The sequence below is a fragment of the Ylistrum balloti genome, unplaced genomic scaffold, assembly GCF_031769215.1.
Source record: "Ylistrum balloti isolate Yb309-2 unplaced genomic scaffold, AGI_CSIRO_Ybal_v1 Utg371184, whole genome shotgun sequence".
In the NCBI taxonomy this organism is placed as follows: domain Eukaryota; kingdom Metazoa; phylum Mollusca; class Bivalvia; order Pectinida; family Pectinidae; genus Ylistrum; species Ylistrum balloti.
In genome coordinates, this window is record NW_026782645.1 from 912,168 (window position 1) to 929,670 (window position 17,503).

A 17,503-nucleotide genomic window follows, 5' to 3' on the forward strand; every position below is an offset into this window, starting at 1 on the left:
AATCATCTACAGATCTAAAACCAATTGTTTAATTTGTCATCATTTGACTGTAACTAATTGGATTCCTAACGTTGTTAGCCAACACTGACTGAAGCATCTGACTTGTTTGTCGATGTTCCGGGATATATACAGTAACAAGTCCTAAAATGGCACTGCTATGCAATCATTAGTCCTTTCTCTGTTCCTGGAGATACCATATTCATAGTTCTATGCAATATACTATTCTTGCATTTTGAACTTAAGTTCATTCATTTTATTTCATTTAAAATAGAATATTCGATTACATTCAATACAATATGCGTGTATTTTCTCTTACAGATAATACCGCCTACAGCTTTGCTCCTTTTCAAAAGAGATATGATAATGACATTCATGAGCCTGAACTTCTGTCCCGATTTCAGCTGTTCAATAATGAAGCAGTTGATAGTATGAATATAAACTCTTACATACAAATTTCTACCTAGCACACTGAAATCGTTCTATGGCCGTTGCCTATCATGGTTATTCTAGTGGGTATCGCTAATAGATGATGTTTTACGTTACTTGATAATGTCAGTCTATTTGCACAAGGAATATTCAGTCCACGTTTTTTGTAAATAAAACAATGATATAGTGGCATTGATCTTGAAAATAAGACAGGATATTCAAAAAAAGTACGCGTCGTCTGCTTCATCGATGTCACCTGCCATTCAAATTTTGTCAATTTAAGTAAGTAATGCCACGTTCTCATATGAGGACAAGTTATACAACAACAGAACCAACAGGTAAATATAACAAGCATCAAATATATCCAGCTTCATCTCCCACAAAGAAAAATAATATTTCTAAATGAGATCGCTATGACTACCGTGCATACTTTGTTCCGAATGTGATTTATGTCATGCAATGTCAATCAACATGAAAACGGAATTACAGGCTACTGAAATGTATTGAACAAAATCCGTCTTATGTACCATAACGAAGACTAAGTACATTTGGACAGTTTCTTTAAAAAAAACTTACGGTTTCGGCTACCTTCGTCGAATCCCATTTTTGTCCTAGTATAAATTTTTACTCCTAGCTCCTGAGATGTTTTGTTTCATAAAGGATGTCTATTCACAGAGCTATGACAGGTAAGCAGTATGACTCTTTAAAAACTTGGATGAACTGGCTACATATGAGGATGTGTATTACACCTTTTTATTGGCGTACTTTGTGGGAGATGGGCGTCGTGTGATTTCCCACATTGTATTTATGGATGGCTAGTACAGAGGCGTTTCGTTAATGAACAGGTGTAAATATTATACCTATATTTACCAACTAGTTTTTCACAGGAGTGAACTAAGATTGTTTTATATGGTTGGGTAATAGTTAGTTGTGCGACATCACGTGTTCAATTCTTTTTATGAACACGACATTACTTAATTGGAGAAATAAAAAATACCAGTAGGATGTAGAGGAAGCCGCTTCTCCTCCTTAAAAATCACAAAAGACACAAGAAGAACTCAAGTTTACTCTATATTCTGGTCAAATCTATTTTTCAGTAAGTTTAGTCACCCATAGTTATATTTCCTATACTGGGCATCAATCCTGCTTTAAACTTTTGCTCAATTTCTAACATTTGAAATATTTTGTATATTCAGATTTTTTACAACTGACCGAATTATGGCGTTCAATCTCTTAGAGCGGTTGCCTTTTTAATATCTATTTCGGAATTATAAATAGTCCCCTACCGGTGAAAGCGGGAGGAAGTCAGTACAGTGTTCCCCTCCGTCTGTCCTTACATCTTTAAAATTCTGTCTGCACACTAATGATTTCATTCCTTGAGGGATAACTATCAAACTCCTAACATTTATTAAGCATTCAAATATCTCGGACATATTGGATTTGTAGGGTTGTTGGGTCAAAGTCACTATTTTCAGAAAATGAATGTAAGCGCTCTATTAGCATATCTTGATGGATTCATATAAGAACTGAAACATTAATTAAGCATTAAATTTTCTTGAACGAGTTTCAAGGTTGTTTGGCCAAGGCCAAGGTTACTATAATTGAAAATAGCGCTAGCTTGTAGAGGTTGGTAAGAGACATACTACTTCAGCAAAACATATAATGCTTGTTTAGTTATTTTTGTTTTACTTGTACTAAAATATATATTTCCCTTATTGAATAAGTACAATTGTTAATACAAACCCCATTTGTAAGTGTCTTGATAGCTATTATGTGTATCGGCATTTCTTTTGTCAACATGTCTAGATCCGCCTATCAAATGTATATTACTAACGGCCATCCGCCTGAACTCAACGCAAATCAATATAAAAGGGCATCCGTTCATTTCACCTCCCTTCCTCTCCTTTGTTCGTGACAGGGGCAGATCTTCGTTGGCCTTAACGAGCACATGGCATATTTTTCTCCAACAAAATATCCGCCCTTAGTTATGGAAGTTAAAAACAAAGAACGAGTCATGCCAGTAGGTATTTTTTTACAGAATCCTTATGATGAAATTAAGTCTAGACTACCTGATTTATACACTTCTTATATATACAGACCTGAATGAAGTCTTAGAAAACCAGGAGAAAACATACATGTATTCTTTCTTGCATAGCCCAAATACATATGTAACAATGGGATAACAGGTTTCAGCAGTCTAATAAGTACATGTCTGAATACATATCTAAACACCCGTATGACAAATCCGCCCTACGTTCTATTATTAATTAGTTTAGGATATATCTAAAAACTGATCTACCCACAGTTGCCAAGTAGGTTATTTGGTAGATCGGTTTTCGGGATTCTTTCTGAAAAATGATGGATAGTACATAATGCTTTTTAGACTGTATGTAGTCTCTGATTTCTCATACCAACAGCTGTTCTTGTAGATGGAATTCAAACAGGTCGATATTGTTACAATCTGCCTAACCCTGATATGAAAGATCCAACGGAACACTTCTGTGGTTTTACACTTTTAATTTTGATTTCCATCATTCGAACTTTGTGGATTTCAACAGTTAAATATCGCTAAAGAAAACTGTAAATAATTTCATGATCCTGGCTTCTCTTTCATATATAACTTTCTTTCGTACTGATGTTACCATAGAGAACTTCACATGTCAATAGAATAAACTAGAAAGGCAATCCAGCTTAAATAACAGCAATACAATTATGGGATGCACCGTTGATTAATAATTATTACAATATAATCCATATTTTCGTGTTAGCTTCTGTATCGATCGTTTCTTTTTTCTGAACGCTGAAAGTTAAAGGACGCTGATCAAGTTGCAATATCATATTGATTCTCTAGATTTTCATTTGTAACACTATGAATTTTCCTAATTCAGAATGAAGCTAATATGTAGTTGTCAGAATTAATAACAGCCAGGGGGAAACATTTTCATAGACGACAATGTTATCAAAAAGACAAATGCTTTGTGAATTACTTCACGTGCGACAGCGATTTCTCTAATTTAGAAAATGTGATTTCCAACATTGTATTCGACACCTTGAACGGCAGGCAGAGAAATATTAGAAGTCAATGCAATGTTGTACACTAGAGGTTATCTGATTGCAGCAAAATTTAACTCGATATCACGTTATAACGATTGGGCTGTGAACAGTGTAACATCACGCTGATTCTCAGTCATCAGTCATATGATTGTTGCGATATTTGTTGTTTCTGATCTGGTAAGATATACCTGGTATCATGACACAATGACAAAAATCTGCAAAAACAAATAACCTTATGTTTTCTCTGAATAAGACTCTATCTAGTCGTAAGCAACTATTACCCAAAATTAAACAAGTATCTAACAGTGTATGAATTAGTTTACGAAATATTAATGATATATATAAACAATAAACATGATTGTAGGATTCTGGAAAAAAACTCTAATCATCCTTATTTCCAAAATATTAGAAATATTCCACAATATACGATTTTGCAACAAAATCAGACAATATTGGCAATATATGGTGTTTTCTTGATATAACTAATACGTTAACTCTAAGAACTGATAGATAAAATGGTGTCCATTTTACAAAATGTGGGTGACTGACCGAAAAGGGAGTCACGCTATCGAGTCCAGCTTTATATGACGACACTTGAAATAAAAAAGGCTATCAGTTTCATTTGAGTAAAGACGATAGGGGTCATACAATGAGACAACTCATCGCGACACAGGCGAAATGGAATAGCAATGCTAAGGCCAGGAGGGATAAGTAAGTGAAAATACGTTAAATTGAAGACACAATGAACCACCTCAACAAGACAAGGCAACCAGATTCTTAATAAAGAATTTCGAAGCCGTCAGAGCATTAAAATCAGGTATATTTCGCAAATAACGAGTTTAAGCGTTTGCTGAATTTTATATTGATACTCATTAGCATCTGACATGTTCAGTTTCGTATCACATAAGATGAAGACTTTCCCTAACGAGATCATCAATACGACCGCAGAACATCCTCATAACTTCCATCTGTCTGCTCTCTCAAAACCCTGTGTTGTGAGTTGTCAGTTGCTGACATCTTGCTAGAACATCGTGATATTGGGAACGAGGTCTTGAATATTGAATCACCTGCGACACATAAATATCATTGTTTGGGACTAAAAGGATACTGATATCCAGAAAGATTCCGAACATTAATATTTAAAGACACAAGAGAGAAAGAAAAACAGTAGGAACAAAATGATGATAAAAAGACCATTCTTTTATTAGTAATAAATTTAGCTAAATTTGGTGCAACTTAGCTTTTGTCTCTGTGTTAAGACAGTGCTGTTGTTTTTATTATATGTCCTCCGCAAGATCATTTCGCTTGTTTCTACTATGAGCATGCTATGAGGACCCAATCACTGCACCTTATATACTTAGTTATTATTCCAAAATCTACGCCGTGTACTACTAAATTCTTTCTCCAAATCGATATTCACCAAGGAGTCACTTGTATAATGCTTGAAATTTCCCGTATTATGCAAGCTGGTATATAGGATGATATTCGCTCGTATCTTCGGATTTGTAAAACTACTAGTTGGAGTTTGTTGTTATTTGCTATGGATTAGAAACATCAGCAACTGAAGAGTGTCACTAGCATCAAGAAAAAACCGACATGTTAATAACGTCTTAATTCGAAATCGATGAGATTCACCAGATTTATGAACAAAAAGAGTGTACACAGAGACTTTCGCTTAAGTTCGAGTAATATAAAACCAAGTTTTCCTAAAGAGTAAATGTTTATTTAATCGACAGCACCAGTTAATAAATTTTTGGTCAGTCCAAGTACATACAATTATTGACATGATCTCATCTGAAAAAGGCAATTAACAAGGAAGAAACTAACAGCCTTACTAACAAAAAATGAAACATCATATCGCAGGAGGGAAAAAGACTGTTTCTCAAAGGATCAACAGAATAAAGAAATTCTGAAATGCTCTTTGTTACAACACTGCCAAACATCAGTGAAATTCCTGCAAAAACTATGGATCAAGGAAAAAATATGGAAATGTGAATGGTCATGAATAAATCTAACAGGTGGGTGTATGGTTGCATTACAAAGCGTATCCATTAGTCATTGGTTCCAGCTGCTTTTGTACTACTGAAACGGATCTTTATTAGCATTCCATATATCTTTTTTATTTTTCATCTGATCCGATGGAAACTTCAATAACAAGCCATTCAATACAGATATGGTGTTGATACCTTTATACATTAGTCTATATTTACCACAAACTTACACGACCTGGTGTAAAAACATAAGATTAGTACTCTCTCGTTCATATACCACGATATTTCAGGCAAAGTGAATAGTAAAGCAACTGATTACCTTTAAAGAAGAAATGCTTTTTCGCTTCATTTCCAACGAATACAAATTTTCTCATAGAAAGTAAATTGATGAGGCCGTACTGCCTTATTGCAACCTACCATGACAACAAGACGCTCGAATTGTCGTTGCGTCTTAATAATTCGTTGATATGGGACCATCAATCAATAGAAATATTTTCCTTGTCATTATTAAATATATATTAATAATGATATTTGAGAACGTTGAACGAAAACAAGCGAATGGTTGATATTTTTGATCGTGAGTCTACAGAGTGGCCCAGTAAAGTCTAGAATTGACTTAATGTTGATTGATGTTGTATGCTATGAATTGACGCGGTATATACATGCTTAACATCACAGCTAAGCATCCTGCTTCTCAACACGTGGTCATATATGTCGCATGATGCGATTCGAACAGACTTGCTGATACGAATATCCTAAACCATATATGATCTTCAAAAATAATTGAATTCCTGTGCATATCATTAAATATTGTTATCATGAAGTGAAATACGACCATATAATATCTAGCTTTCATGTTCTGCTAATTAAAAAACGTGAAATTATGTAAATACTAAATATTTGATGAGATTCCCTTATCTTGATACATTTGTCCAACATAATCTTCAATGAATAGTTTTCGGTGAAATTGTGTAGCCAATTTTGTTTAAAACGCTATTTACCAAACATGGATAGGTATTATCATATTGAAATCAGGAAGTTATACTAGAAAGATTACTTTTCGTGTTTACTGCTCAAAAGGAATCTTTTGCTAGCTAATTATAACACGTGGGCGTTGAAGTCGCGTTGAAATGTGATTCTGACATGCAATGTATTGATGGTAATAATACATGTATAACAAAACCGACGTGTAGAACGCTACTACGTTTTCTGTAATCTGATTAATTAAATTCCGCCTACTTATCTTCAGCCGAACGATATAGTTGCCAAGGAGACAAATCACACGAGCAGGTTGTATACTAGATTAATCAGGAAATGACATAAAATTACATTACATTTGTATATAGGAAATACCAACATCTGAAGAGAATTAATATCCAAATGTAAATCCTAGGAAAGTTTAACAGATGAAAAAGTAACATGGAGACTCTTGAAAAGTATGATGAGAAGAAGATATGATGTTCCGTAAGTGTGAACGTCGTCCGCTTCATCAACGACTCCCGCAATATATATGAAAGAACAAAACAGCCTGTATGAAGATTACAAATTTCATAACATCTGCTGATTTCAATTCAATTTGGTGATGAAATGTGTTAGATTTATTTCATAACCATGAACCTAGCGCTAAGGAGTAAATATTTAGGTCAGCAGCTGTTGTGTTGTTATGGCAACCAGCTTACATTTTTTTCAAACCAAAAATACAGCTTCCTACGCAAAGAATAACTAAGAAGAGACATTAGCAGATTTACTGGTTTGTTGACCGTAGTACAAAAGTCTTACCAAGTAAAAAGATAAAATAAAACGTACTTGCATTGATTTACATGCCAACAATAAAACGTCAAATGTAAAGCATTAGTCGCATATAAGCCTCTTTCTCTGGTTTGTCAATGATATTTGATGTAATCATTTTTCCAACCTAAGGCTAGCAGTGAGATATTTTGTTTTTTTGGAGAAACATAATTTACAGAGAAAAAATATTGGTATTGAAAAACAGAATACATTTTCTTCCGAAACGTTTACGTCACATTTGACCTCAAATTAATTTTAGAATTTTGCATTTAACATCTGGTCCGTGACCGCGTTTTTAAGATAAGAATAGAACATCTATGAAATGAAATAACATTTGCTTACATATGATATCAATTTAGGCATTGCATCTGGTCTTATTCATTGTACATTTTCGTCATATTGTGACTTTTAATGGATGAGTTGGAATCATGATTAATATGTTATACTCAAAGAAGCTTCCAGTTGTTTGTATGGTGTACATATTTATAAGATACAGTGTAAGCAATATTAGGATTTTTTATTATTAATTTATTATTTATAGCATCAAAGAGGACAAGCCCTTTTATGTATATTAAGCACTAACTTTCAGTTTACTTTTAGTAGATAAGAAAACAAGTGGAGTGTTTCACTTTATTTCTGTGGCTGACGTTATGAGAGCCATTTAACATTAAGTAAACACGGATACCACTGATTGCGTAAAGACGTTCCATATGTAGACGTTATTCTGATTAGCGCTAACGATTGATAACAAAGTAGAAGTCAGATGAATTTTTTTTTGTCAATTCTAAGCTATATTTCTTTGATGTCATATAGCTCCAGGACATTGGTGACAATTGTGTATCCGTGTCACTAAACTTGCATTATTTTCCTAATTACGTAAGTAGATGTCATTTTACAAGAGTAGTTTAGCAGCATGGCACCAGTTTGTTCTGACAAGAGAAAGGTGACCTTTATATCTTACCAATCATTGAATAATGAACATGATATATTGCTTGTTGTAGGATAGTAACCAGCAAAAGATAATACAAATCTGGAAAGGAAGCTCTGGGGAGGTAAAACAAAACGGCAAATGAAGGAGCTGAAGGCAAGGAAATTTAAAAATCGAAAGTGTTATGTAGAAATCATAGCCAAGTCTTTGTATTGTCGTATCACCGAATGATCTATTCCGATTGTTTCCGTTATAAATTGATTTTAACGACGTCATAAAAAATGCAGGTCCTATTCCTGTAGCTTAGTTTTGCCTCTAATGACAATGAAGAAATCTTGTCTACCTTTGTAAGAAGATCTTCAAAATGAAACTGAAATAATTTATCATTAAAATTAGACACAGAATAACCAAACAATTCATAAAAACTGAATTATACAGATACAGGAAAAATGCCCCGTTTCTGATTTGCATACAAAAATGTTACATTGAATTGCTTTTGGTTAATACTATGCATCACTTGATAACAAATCGCTGTAAATAGTAGTAGTAAATCGTCCGTTTCAAGACTCTGAATGTAATAGCATGGACGTTTGACGTTTTCCCTTATTATAACTGCTTTTTATGGTATCTTATTTAAAAACAAATATTATTCGGGACTGACCACGCAGTAAAGTACCTGTGGAAAAAGAGATAATTAAATAGTATAATATTTCGATGTTAGGGAGAGTACCGTTATATTTCGATGTTAGGGAGAGTACCGTTATATTTCGATGTTAGGGAGAGTACCGTTATATTTCGATGTTAGGGAGAGTACCGTTATATTTCGATCCGTCACTCACATGTAATTCATTAGATAGTCACCTGAAACTGACAACTGCATAAGCACTCTTACTTATACTTTTACAGTTTATCCTGACTTCTTTCCTACATTCTTGTTACGACCAATTCGAAGTCCTAAAAATTCAAGAAACATTTTAATAACTTCATGTATTTTACACCAGTGAATCAAGCTCATACTTTATATAAATAATTCTTTTAACCAAGATTGAAGCTCTCGAGGGTATTCACAATTGACGCAAATCAGAATACATGCTGAAAACACAGCTCGTCCAATTGGTGAACTCAAGTATCTTCACGTCCAATCAGGGGATAGGGGTTGCCTAGTTAATAGATAAATAAGTTACTACAAAGGCATTCGAAAACTCAAACGGAAGTTCAGAAATTAATGCAATTTGAAACTTTGAACATTTTTCGCTTTGTGAAGAACCAAAATGAAAGCAGAGATTGTTCAATAGAACCACCAAAATCGGACAAAGCACTTGAAAGCAGCGGTTGCTCGCTAGTAATAACAAGAACGTAGTAATGGATAATCAGCCTGGAGTGGGTCACCACATGTTTACGTGGTCAATAAAACATAGAAATTCGAGTTGACCGAGGATGAAGCGCTGGAGGTAAGTACGCCTAGGCGTTCACGTTGCTTCCAAGACCGCAGCTCATTAGTGTTTGCATGAAAAGTTTCATTGTTGCAAATTTAACACTCCAATGACGTCACTTTGTTTCCAGCAGCCGTTCGTAATCTGCACCCGCTGACATGTCAGTTTATTATGGTGTATTTTTTCTGTGTTTTTACTAATTTGTGAGGTGTCATTAGTAATGATAGTATTGGCATTACTTCTGTGTAATGTTAAATGTAGATGCACCTTCAGCTTGCACCATTAAATACATTAAATGCATCAAGTTGAAAAATCTAAACCAACATCGGCATTCCATGATTTGAAATAACTGATCTTACAAGTATGCTGATAAGGTAAAAAAATCGTGTTCATGGATTGGAAATAACATTACAGCAATGCAAAACAGCATTTATCGTAATTGTATGATGCCATAATGAATTACACCGATGCTCATTTTTCGACATGGTTTATAGTTACTGTTGCATTGAAATGCATTGAAAGCACTGAAATATTTCAAAAGTTGGGAGCAAAATAACGGTATAAAGAAAAGTGTGCTGTCACATTATTTTCCGGTATATGCGTGATTAAACAGGACATTTTAATGGAAACTGCATTCAACGACAAGAACAATGATATGAGGGCGTTTTAAGATTCTTCGGTTATAATGTCAAGATGTGTTCATTCGCTGAAAAAGATGCCACTATCTGAAACCTGTGTGAGTATATTGTGAATATTATCTTAGATATGGCTCTACATTATTTTTGATTATCTAATATGGTAATTAGAAATTATGTCCTGTGATATATGGGAAACAGTGACGCCGGTTAACGTTTATCAGCTGTGCTCATGTTGTTCAATTTCCAGGTCACGTGACCTATCCACAGGAACCTGAACTTCAATATTCAGTGCATAGAGACGACTAATTGTACGCTAACGATGTGACAAAATGATATTTGTCTACAGATATAGGCCCTGAAGCGTTCTTTAGTTATTTGCCTCCAAATATAACTAAGATAAGTATTCATCATGACCATCCACTACTAAAAAATGCTACAGTAAACTAGGGTTTCTCGACAGAACCAGCCGAAAACAGCAGACAACCATCATTAACAAGTAATTGAGGATGGATTACAGTGTGAGAAGCCGAAGAAAACACTGTAAAAGTGATCTGTAACCTTTCACGACTACCCCAGCAATATTACAAACACTGTACAGTTCGTTGATATAAAAACCAAAGGTCAATGGATCTTTACGGTCATTTGAAAAAGAGGGATACAATATCTCAGTGAGTTTAGTAAATTATTTTTATTTCATACCAACTTAAGTAATGTTTTGTCATTGACGAGTCCATGAAGGACGAAGCAGATGCATGTTGGAGTTTTCTTCATTATTTGGCTTTCTGTATCTACTGCTATGTTTTTCAGAACATTTTTTTCAAGTTAATAATGACAGTAGAATGTAAATTCTTATAATACAGTCACTCCAATTTTCTACCTGTTGTAAGAATCTATGTTCTTTCTTTGTTTCATTCTAACAGTAGCGTAGTTAAAAATACAGATATATACTGGACGTTATTCTGTTATCATTGTTAGCCCTCAAACTCTACCCTCCGGGGAGGAAAAGTCATACTATAAAACTCAACTCTTCGAGAAGAAGGAGTCATACTATAAAACTCAATCCTTCGAGAAGAAGGAGTCATACTATAAAACTCAATCCTTCGAGAAGAAGGAGTCATACTATAAAACTCAATCCTTCGAGAAGAAGGAGTCATACTATAAAACTCAATCCTTCGAGAAGAAGGAGTCATACTATAAAACTAAACTCTTCGAGAAGAAGGAGTCATACTATAAAACTCAATCCTTCGAGAAGAAGGAGTCATTCTATAAAACTCAATCCTTCGAGAAGAAGGAGTCATACTATAAAACTAAACTCTTCGAGAAGAAGGAGTCATACTATAAAACTCAATCCTTCGAGAAGAAGGAGTCATACTATAAAACTCAATCCTTCGAGAATAAGATGTCATAGTATAAAACTCAATCCTTCGAGAAGAAGGAGTCATACTATAAAACTAAACTCTTCGAGAAGAAGGAGTCATACTATAAAACTCAATCCTTCGAGAAGAAGGAGTCATACTATAAAACTCAACTCTTCGAGAAGAGGGAGTCATACTATAAAACTAAACTCTTCGAGAAGAAGGAGTCATTCTATAAAACTCAACTCTTCGAGAAGAGGGAGTCATACTATAAAACTCAATCCTTCGAGAAGAAGGAGTCATACTATAAAACTAAACTCTTCGAGAAGAATGAGTCATACTATAAAACTCAATCCTTCGAGAAGAAGGAGTCATACTATAAAACTCAACTCTTCGAGAAGAAGGAGTCATAGTATCAAACTCAATCCTTCGAGAAGAAGGAGTCATACTATAAAACTCAATCCTTCGAGAAGAAGGAGTCATTCTATAAAACTCAATCCTTCGAGAAGAGGGAGTCATACTATAAAACTCAATCCTTCGAGAAGAAGGAGTCATACTATAAAACGCAACTCTTCGAGAAGAATGAGTCATACTATAAAACTCAATCCTTCGAGAAGAAGGAGTCATACTATAAAACTCAATCCTTCGAGAAGAAGGAGTCATTCTATAAAACTCAATCCTTCGAGAAGAAGGAGTCATACTATAAACTCAATCCTTCGAGAAGAAGGAGTCATTCTATAAAACTCAATCCTTCGAGAAGAAGGAGTCATACTATAAAACTCAATCCTTCGAGAAGAAGGAGTCATTCTATAAAACTCAATCCTTCGAGAAGAAGGAGTCATACTATAAAACTCAATCCTTCGAGAAGAAGGAGTCATTCTATAAAACTCAATCCTTCGAGAAGAAGGAGTCATACTATCAAACTCAATCCTTCGAGAAGAAGGAGTCATTCTATAAAACTCAATCCTTCGAGAAGAAGGAGTCAGACTATAAAACTCAATCCTTCGAGAATAAGATGTCATAGTATCAAAACCTCTCAGTCCTCACGCCTAGGGTTGAAAATGGCAATTTTTTTTACTAAAATCAACACATCTGAATTCGTACTTCAGTAACAAAACTGAACACAGCACCATATCTTCTGAGAAGTGTTAGGTAATACCAAGAACATTTTTATTGGGTCAGTATTGTGTACAAAATCAATTTTACATAATTTCCAGTATTATGTCTGTTTTTGCTATACGATAGTGTTTAAGATAGAACATCAAACATGTTTCAGTTTTCAATTATTGACAGATCCATACTATATCGATTTGTCATACATGTTACATTGCTGTTATGACTTCGAGGTAAACATTTGTTTACTCTCGCTGTACCACTATCTAGAATTTGACAAAAATACCATTTCCCAAACAATACGTGTTGCCTTAGGGGGTTTCAGTTTACTTTTGAGGATACGGTGTCATTGTTTTATCTAAAGTACTTCACCGGTACCATAACGAAGTGCGGCGAGGACGCTAGACTCTAGCTCTTACATTGTAGTTTGGTGTTGAAACGGATTAAGTGAAAATGACTGGAAGCATTTAATGATGATAAATATTGGGAAAACACAGACCTGCAGGTGGTGCACCCACAATTAGCCTCATCCTCAGACATGCAGAGAGATACAGCAAGGACATTTTTCCACAAAAACGGATTATCCATTTAACCGCTTGATTACGAGGATTAAAAGAAAATCATAACTGATTCATAATGAAAAGATTCGTAAATTGTGATTCGTTAGCACGTGATTGTATGTTATCGTTGTAGTGTTGATCTTATATGGATGCTTTCAAGAGAACATACAAATGTAAATATCCAATTCCGCTGATAATACTCTTGTTCATAGTCTAACGACAGGCAGTGGGTGTATAAGCAATTTACTCGCCAAGCCTCAACTTATACTAACTGTATTTGGTTTATAGTTATATAGCGCCGCTTAATGGAACTGTATGGTCATCCTACAGCGAATAAAGTTCTCTTGTATACTAGGAATGAATCAAATAAAATCTCAAATCGTCTTAAACTGTGTAGGGGAAAGAGGAAATTCGTTATATGTTCTCGACGGAACAACTGATTTTGTAGTGCTCTCCGACCTAACAGAAAGACCTATAGCGACAGATGGATTGTCTAATACTCATATCCTGTGTGTTGTGATCAGATAATTTCACACGAAGTACTTATGGGTTTGTTACAACAACAGGTTTTCCATCGATTTATTGGTTTGCCTCTTATCTCATTCAAAGTCTCAAGTCTTGAGTAATGGTAGGTAATATTTATTCTTTGACAACGTATAGGAAAAGAGGATCAGGCATAGACAAATTATTATCATTGATATCGACGGTTAATAAGCTTAAATAGATAATAGAAAGGTGTTCAAAATTCTCATTTCAATTCATCGTCTTCTAGATCATATAAGTTGAAATTTCTGCATTTGATGTTGTTTGCCCAATAATGCACAATCAATTTGACAAAGTACATTAAAATGAAATTAGTTATTCAATTGAAATTTTCTGACTCTGACACGCTAATTAAATCTTCAAAGATTAGGCCCATAAAATCTCTTGAAAAAGGAAATAACCTGTTTGAAGTATCATAGAGTATGCATTACAATAGCTAATTCTTGATAACAGAGACGCATCGTTTTGCTTAGAAGAGCTTATCGTCACGAAACTCAAATAAACAACAGTCTGACCAGACTATATTCTATAGAGAAATACAAAGGCTATGTGAACCTTTTAGCATGCTATGTCTTGGGAATACCAACATAGTTCGTGTGGCAAGCTTTTATGATCGACCCGAGTTACAATCTATATAATATCACGTCATTGTTCCTACAATTTGTTCGTCCTCAATTTTCAATGATGACAGAAATTGTCAAATTGCTTGACTGATTATATAAAACGATTTTAATAAATATACGATATATGATTCCTTAACATGATTGATTATTTCGATGAATGCCTTTTGATGTTGCCTTAACATTAAGTACAATCCACGAGTATAATACTTTTGTCCATTTCATTCCGTTTCTATTTCAGTATTACTAAACTATAAACAAATTCTGTGTGCGGTTTTACGTGCTGGCAACAAATTAAGCCTTCAAATCAAAATATCCCAACATGAATGCTGAAGCAGGAAACCCCATCCAGTCATAAAGCGAAAAAAAATCTTAATCCTGCAATGACAGATACATTCATCGACTTTGGTTTATTCCGTTCATAGGACAAAACCGATATCCTCTATCGTTGATAAAAATACTGAATACAGATATGATAGTGTTACAACGGGTATCATGTTTTTTTACATCTATGTAAATATTAATGTATATATCTGTGTTTTCCTCTCCAAATGTAAACTGTTTGAACAAGATGATGTAATCTTTATCTTTTTATAAAAGAAATCAAGAGAAAATCCCAACATTTCAACATAATCATAATAAAAACTCAAATTCAATAAATCTAGGGCAAAATATGAACAAAGTAAAGTTTTACGCGAGGAACAAGAAGAGTAAGACCAAGTGTTCTGGAAGGGAAGCGTCGTTTGGTTCATGAAAAACACTCGCTATATAAATTTTGGTTAGTCCAAATAAGTGTCACGTTCTAAACTGAAAACAAGGAACAACACAACAGAACCAACATTCAAGTAACGAGTATCACATAAATCCAGATTTATATCGCACAAAGAAAAGAATGAGATCACAAAATTTCACAGAAAAAGTCAACATTTTTTCTGTCAAAGAAAACCACATGAGTTTGACCGCAAATAGACACTGGCATTTCCAGCTATAAGATAACATTAAATGTTTATATTTTGGTAATTTTAGCTGCTTACAATATGTAGAACTGAGAGTCAGTCGCGGTTTGTGTAAATTCTTAACATTTAATGAGTACTTTATTTAGTACTGGACCAATTATTATATATATATATATGTGTTTAATGTAAGGAAAACCCCGTTTCATATGGTAGACAACAAAGCAATTTCATTTTTGAGTCCGTTGAATTGCGGAAACAAATGTAATGCATGGAAAGAGTAAATTGTGTATTTTGGATGTTCAAAAAAAAAAAAAAATAAATAAAATGAAAAAAGATTTAAAAGTTGTTTCAATTCAAAATAAGTCATACACTTTGCTATTTATTTCCAATAGAAGTTTATTTTGAATTATAAATTATAAAAACGCAATGTAAAAATTATACCATTTGGTTTTAAACATTTCTGTCGACGAATTTTAAATTTCCTGAATGGCGTCCTAGATTTGAACAGTATTTGGCCCTTAGCAACACCTGGAACAACATATCGGGCGTGGTGCTATTTACTTTAGTATAATCTTAATCAAAATTTTAATTGGTACCATTCACTTGCGAGTCTTTTTAAGCAGTCTCTTAAAACAGTGGTATTCTTGTAAATGCCGAACGACCTGTTGTATGTTGAGCATGATTCCGAATTCGTCCTCAATCCGTGTATATTAGATGTCTGCCATTGAATTTTATAGAGCAATGGTGCCTATCCTTGTACACAAACATTATGTTCGACGTTTTAGTGAGTAGAAAATACATAAAAAGCAACGACAATATAACACTGTATCTATCAGAGACCCGATATAAACATATTAAAAGGAATGATTATTCCAATAAAAACGAAGCAAAGGAACGAAGATGGCGCCGCCTTACGTCATTATTCGCAAATAACTAGACGTGCACTATGTTCTGGTCACAATAGGAATGATCTGGCAGTAAGTCACGAAAACGTTTCCTATTGCCAGTCATAGAGCTAGACATATAAAACAAATGATATAATCTCTATATCAGTATGCGTGTCCGAAGTTTTAACGAGGGATTTATGAGGTCCCCTGATCAGATAATAAAAAGACATTTACCACGTATGCTAAACACATAACATATATGGAACTATTATTTTAAAAGAAAAATCTTAATGAGAAGAAACGTGAATATTGTTGTGGTCAGCATGTGAATAAAAGAGTTGGAAAAGAAACGATTCTGTTGTTCAGAGATCTAATTGATAATCGATATCTTCATCGTAAACAACGTGGGATGGATAAGTCTTAAACATATATATGATATGTCATTTCAAAACAAATGAAAATTCGACAGGCCATTGAGTCAAGAGCGGTCACAAATCATTACATGTCTCGCCGATATGTGCTCTGTTTCATCGCAGACATAGTAAAGGATTATATGCTGACAATTCATCGAAGATTATATATTCTTGTATGTATAAATATTTGCGGTATATATACAGTGTATGTAACTTTTTAACGCACTATCATATTAATTACAAACAGACACGCGCACACATGCACACACCCACGTACTCACTCACGCACGCACCCACTCAACCGTCCATCAACCCACCCACACATTGATTAAAAATATTAACTTCAATTTTAAGAAAATGATAATAACGAAACGGTATATTGATTATCCTTTAATAGCAATTTATTATCATAGTGAGTGTCCAAGACTGTCTATTACGACTAAAAACCTTCTATGTTCAAATTTGCAGTTAGATTGTGCGGATTTATCTGAATATATCTTTTTGAAATAAACATTTTTATAATGAGTTGTCTTAAAAAATCAAACAAACAAATAAAACAGAATAATACAAAAACGTATTTTTTTGTGAAACAGATAGTGATCGAATCGTCCAGTTATATATATATATATTGCCTTTATGAAACGCTTAAGATAAAACTCAGAAGCCGTTGATCCACGAACAAAAATAAAAAAAAAATGTGAAAACGAAAGATAATCAAATTATACAATGAGCGTTGCTGCAAACGGTAAAGGTCGCTAACTGTGTCTGCTCGTTTTGTAACACTAGTTAACATTTTTT

General features: G+C 34.0%; 1 protein-coding gene across 1 annotated transcript; it reads left to right on the forward strand.

Annotated features, from left to right (window-relative positions):
- The first annotated feature begins 9,624 nt into the window (after positions 1-9,624).
- Positions 9,625-11,666, forward strand: LOC132561257 (uncharacterized). Its single transcript, XM_060225985.1, has 2 exons — positions 9,625-9,638; positions 11,234-11,666. Exons 1-2 carry the CDS (start codon positions 9,625-9,627, stop codon positions 11,664-11,666), a joined length of 447 nt encoding a protein of 148 aa, XP_060081968.1.
- The last annotated feature ends 5,837 nt before the right edge of the window (positions 11,667-17,503 follow it).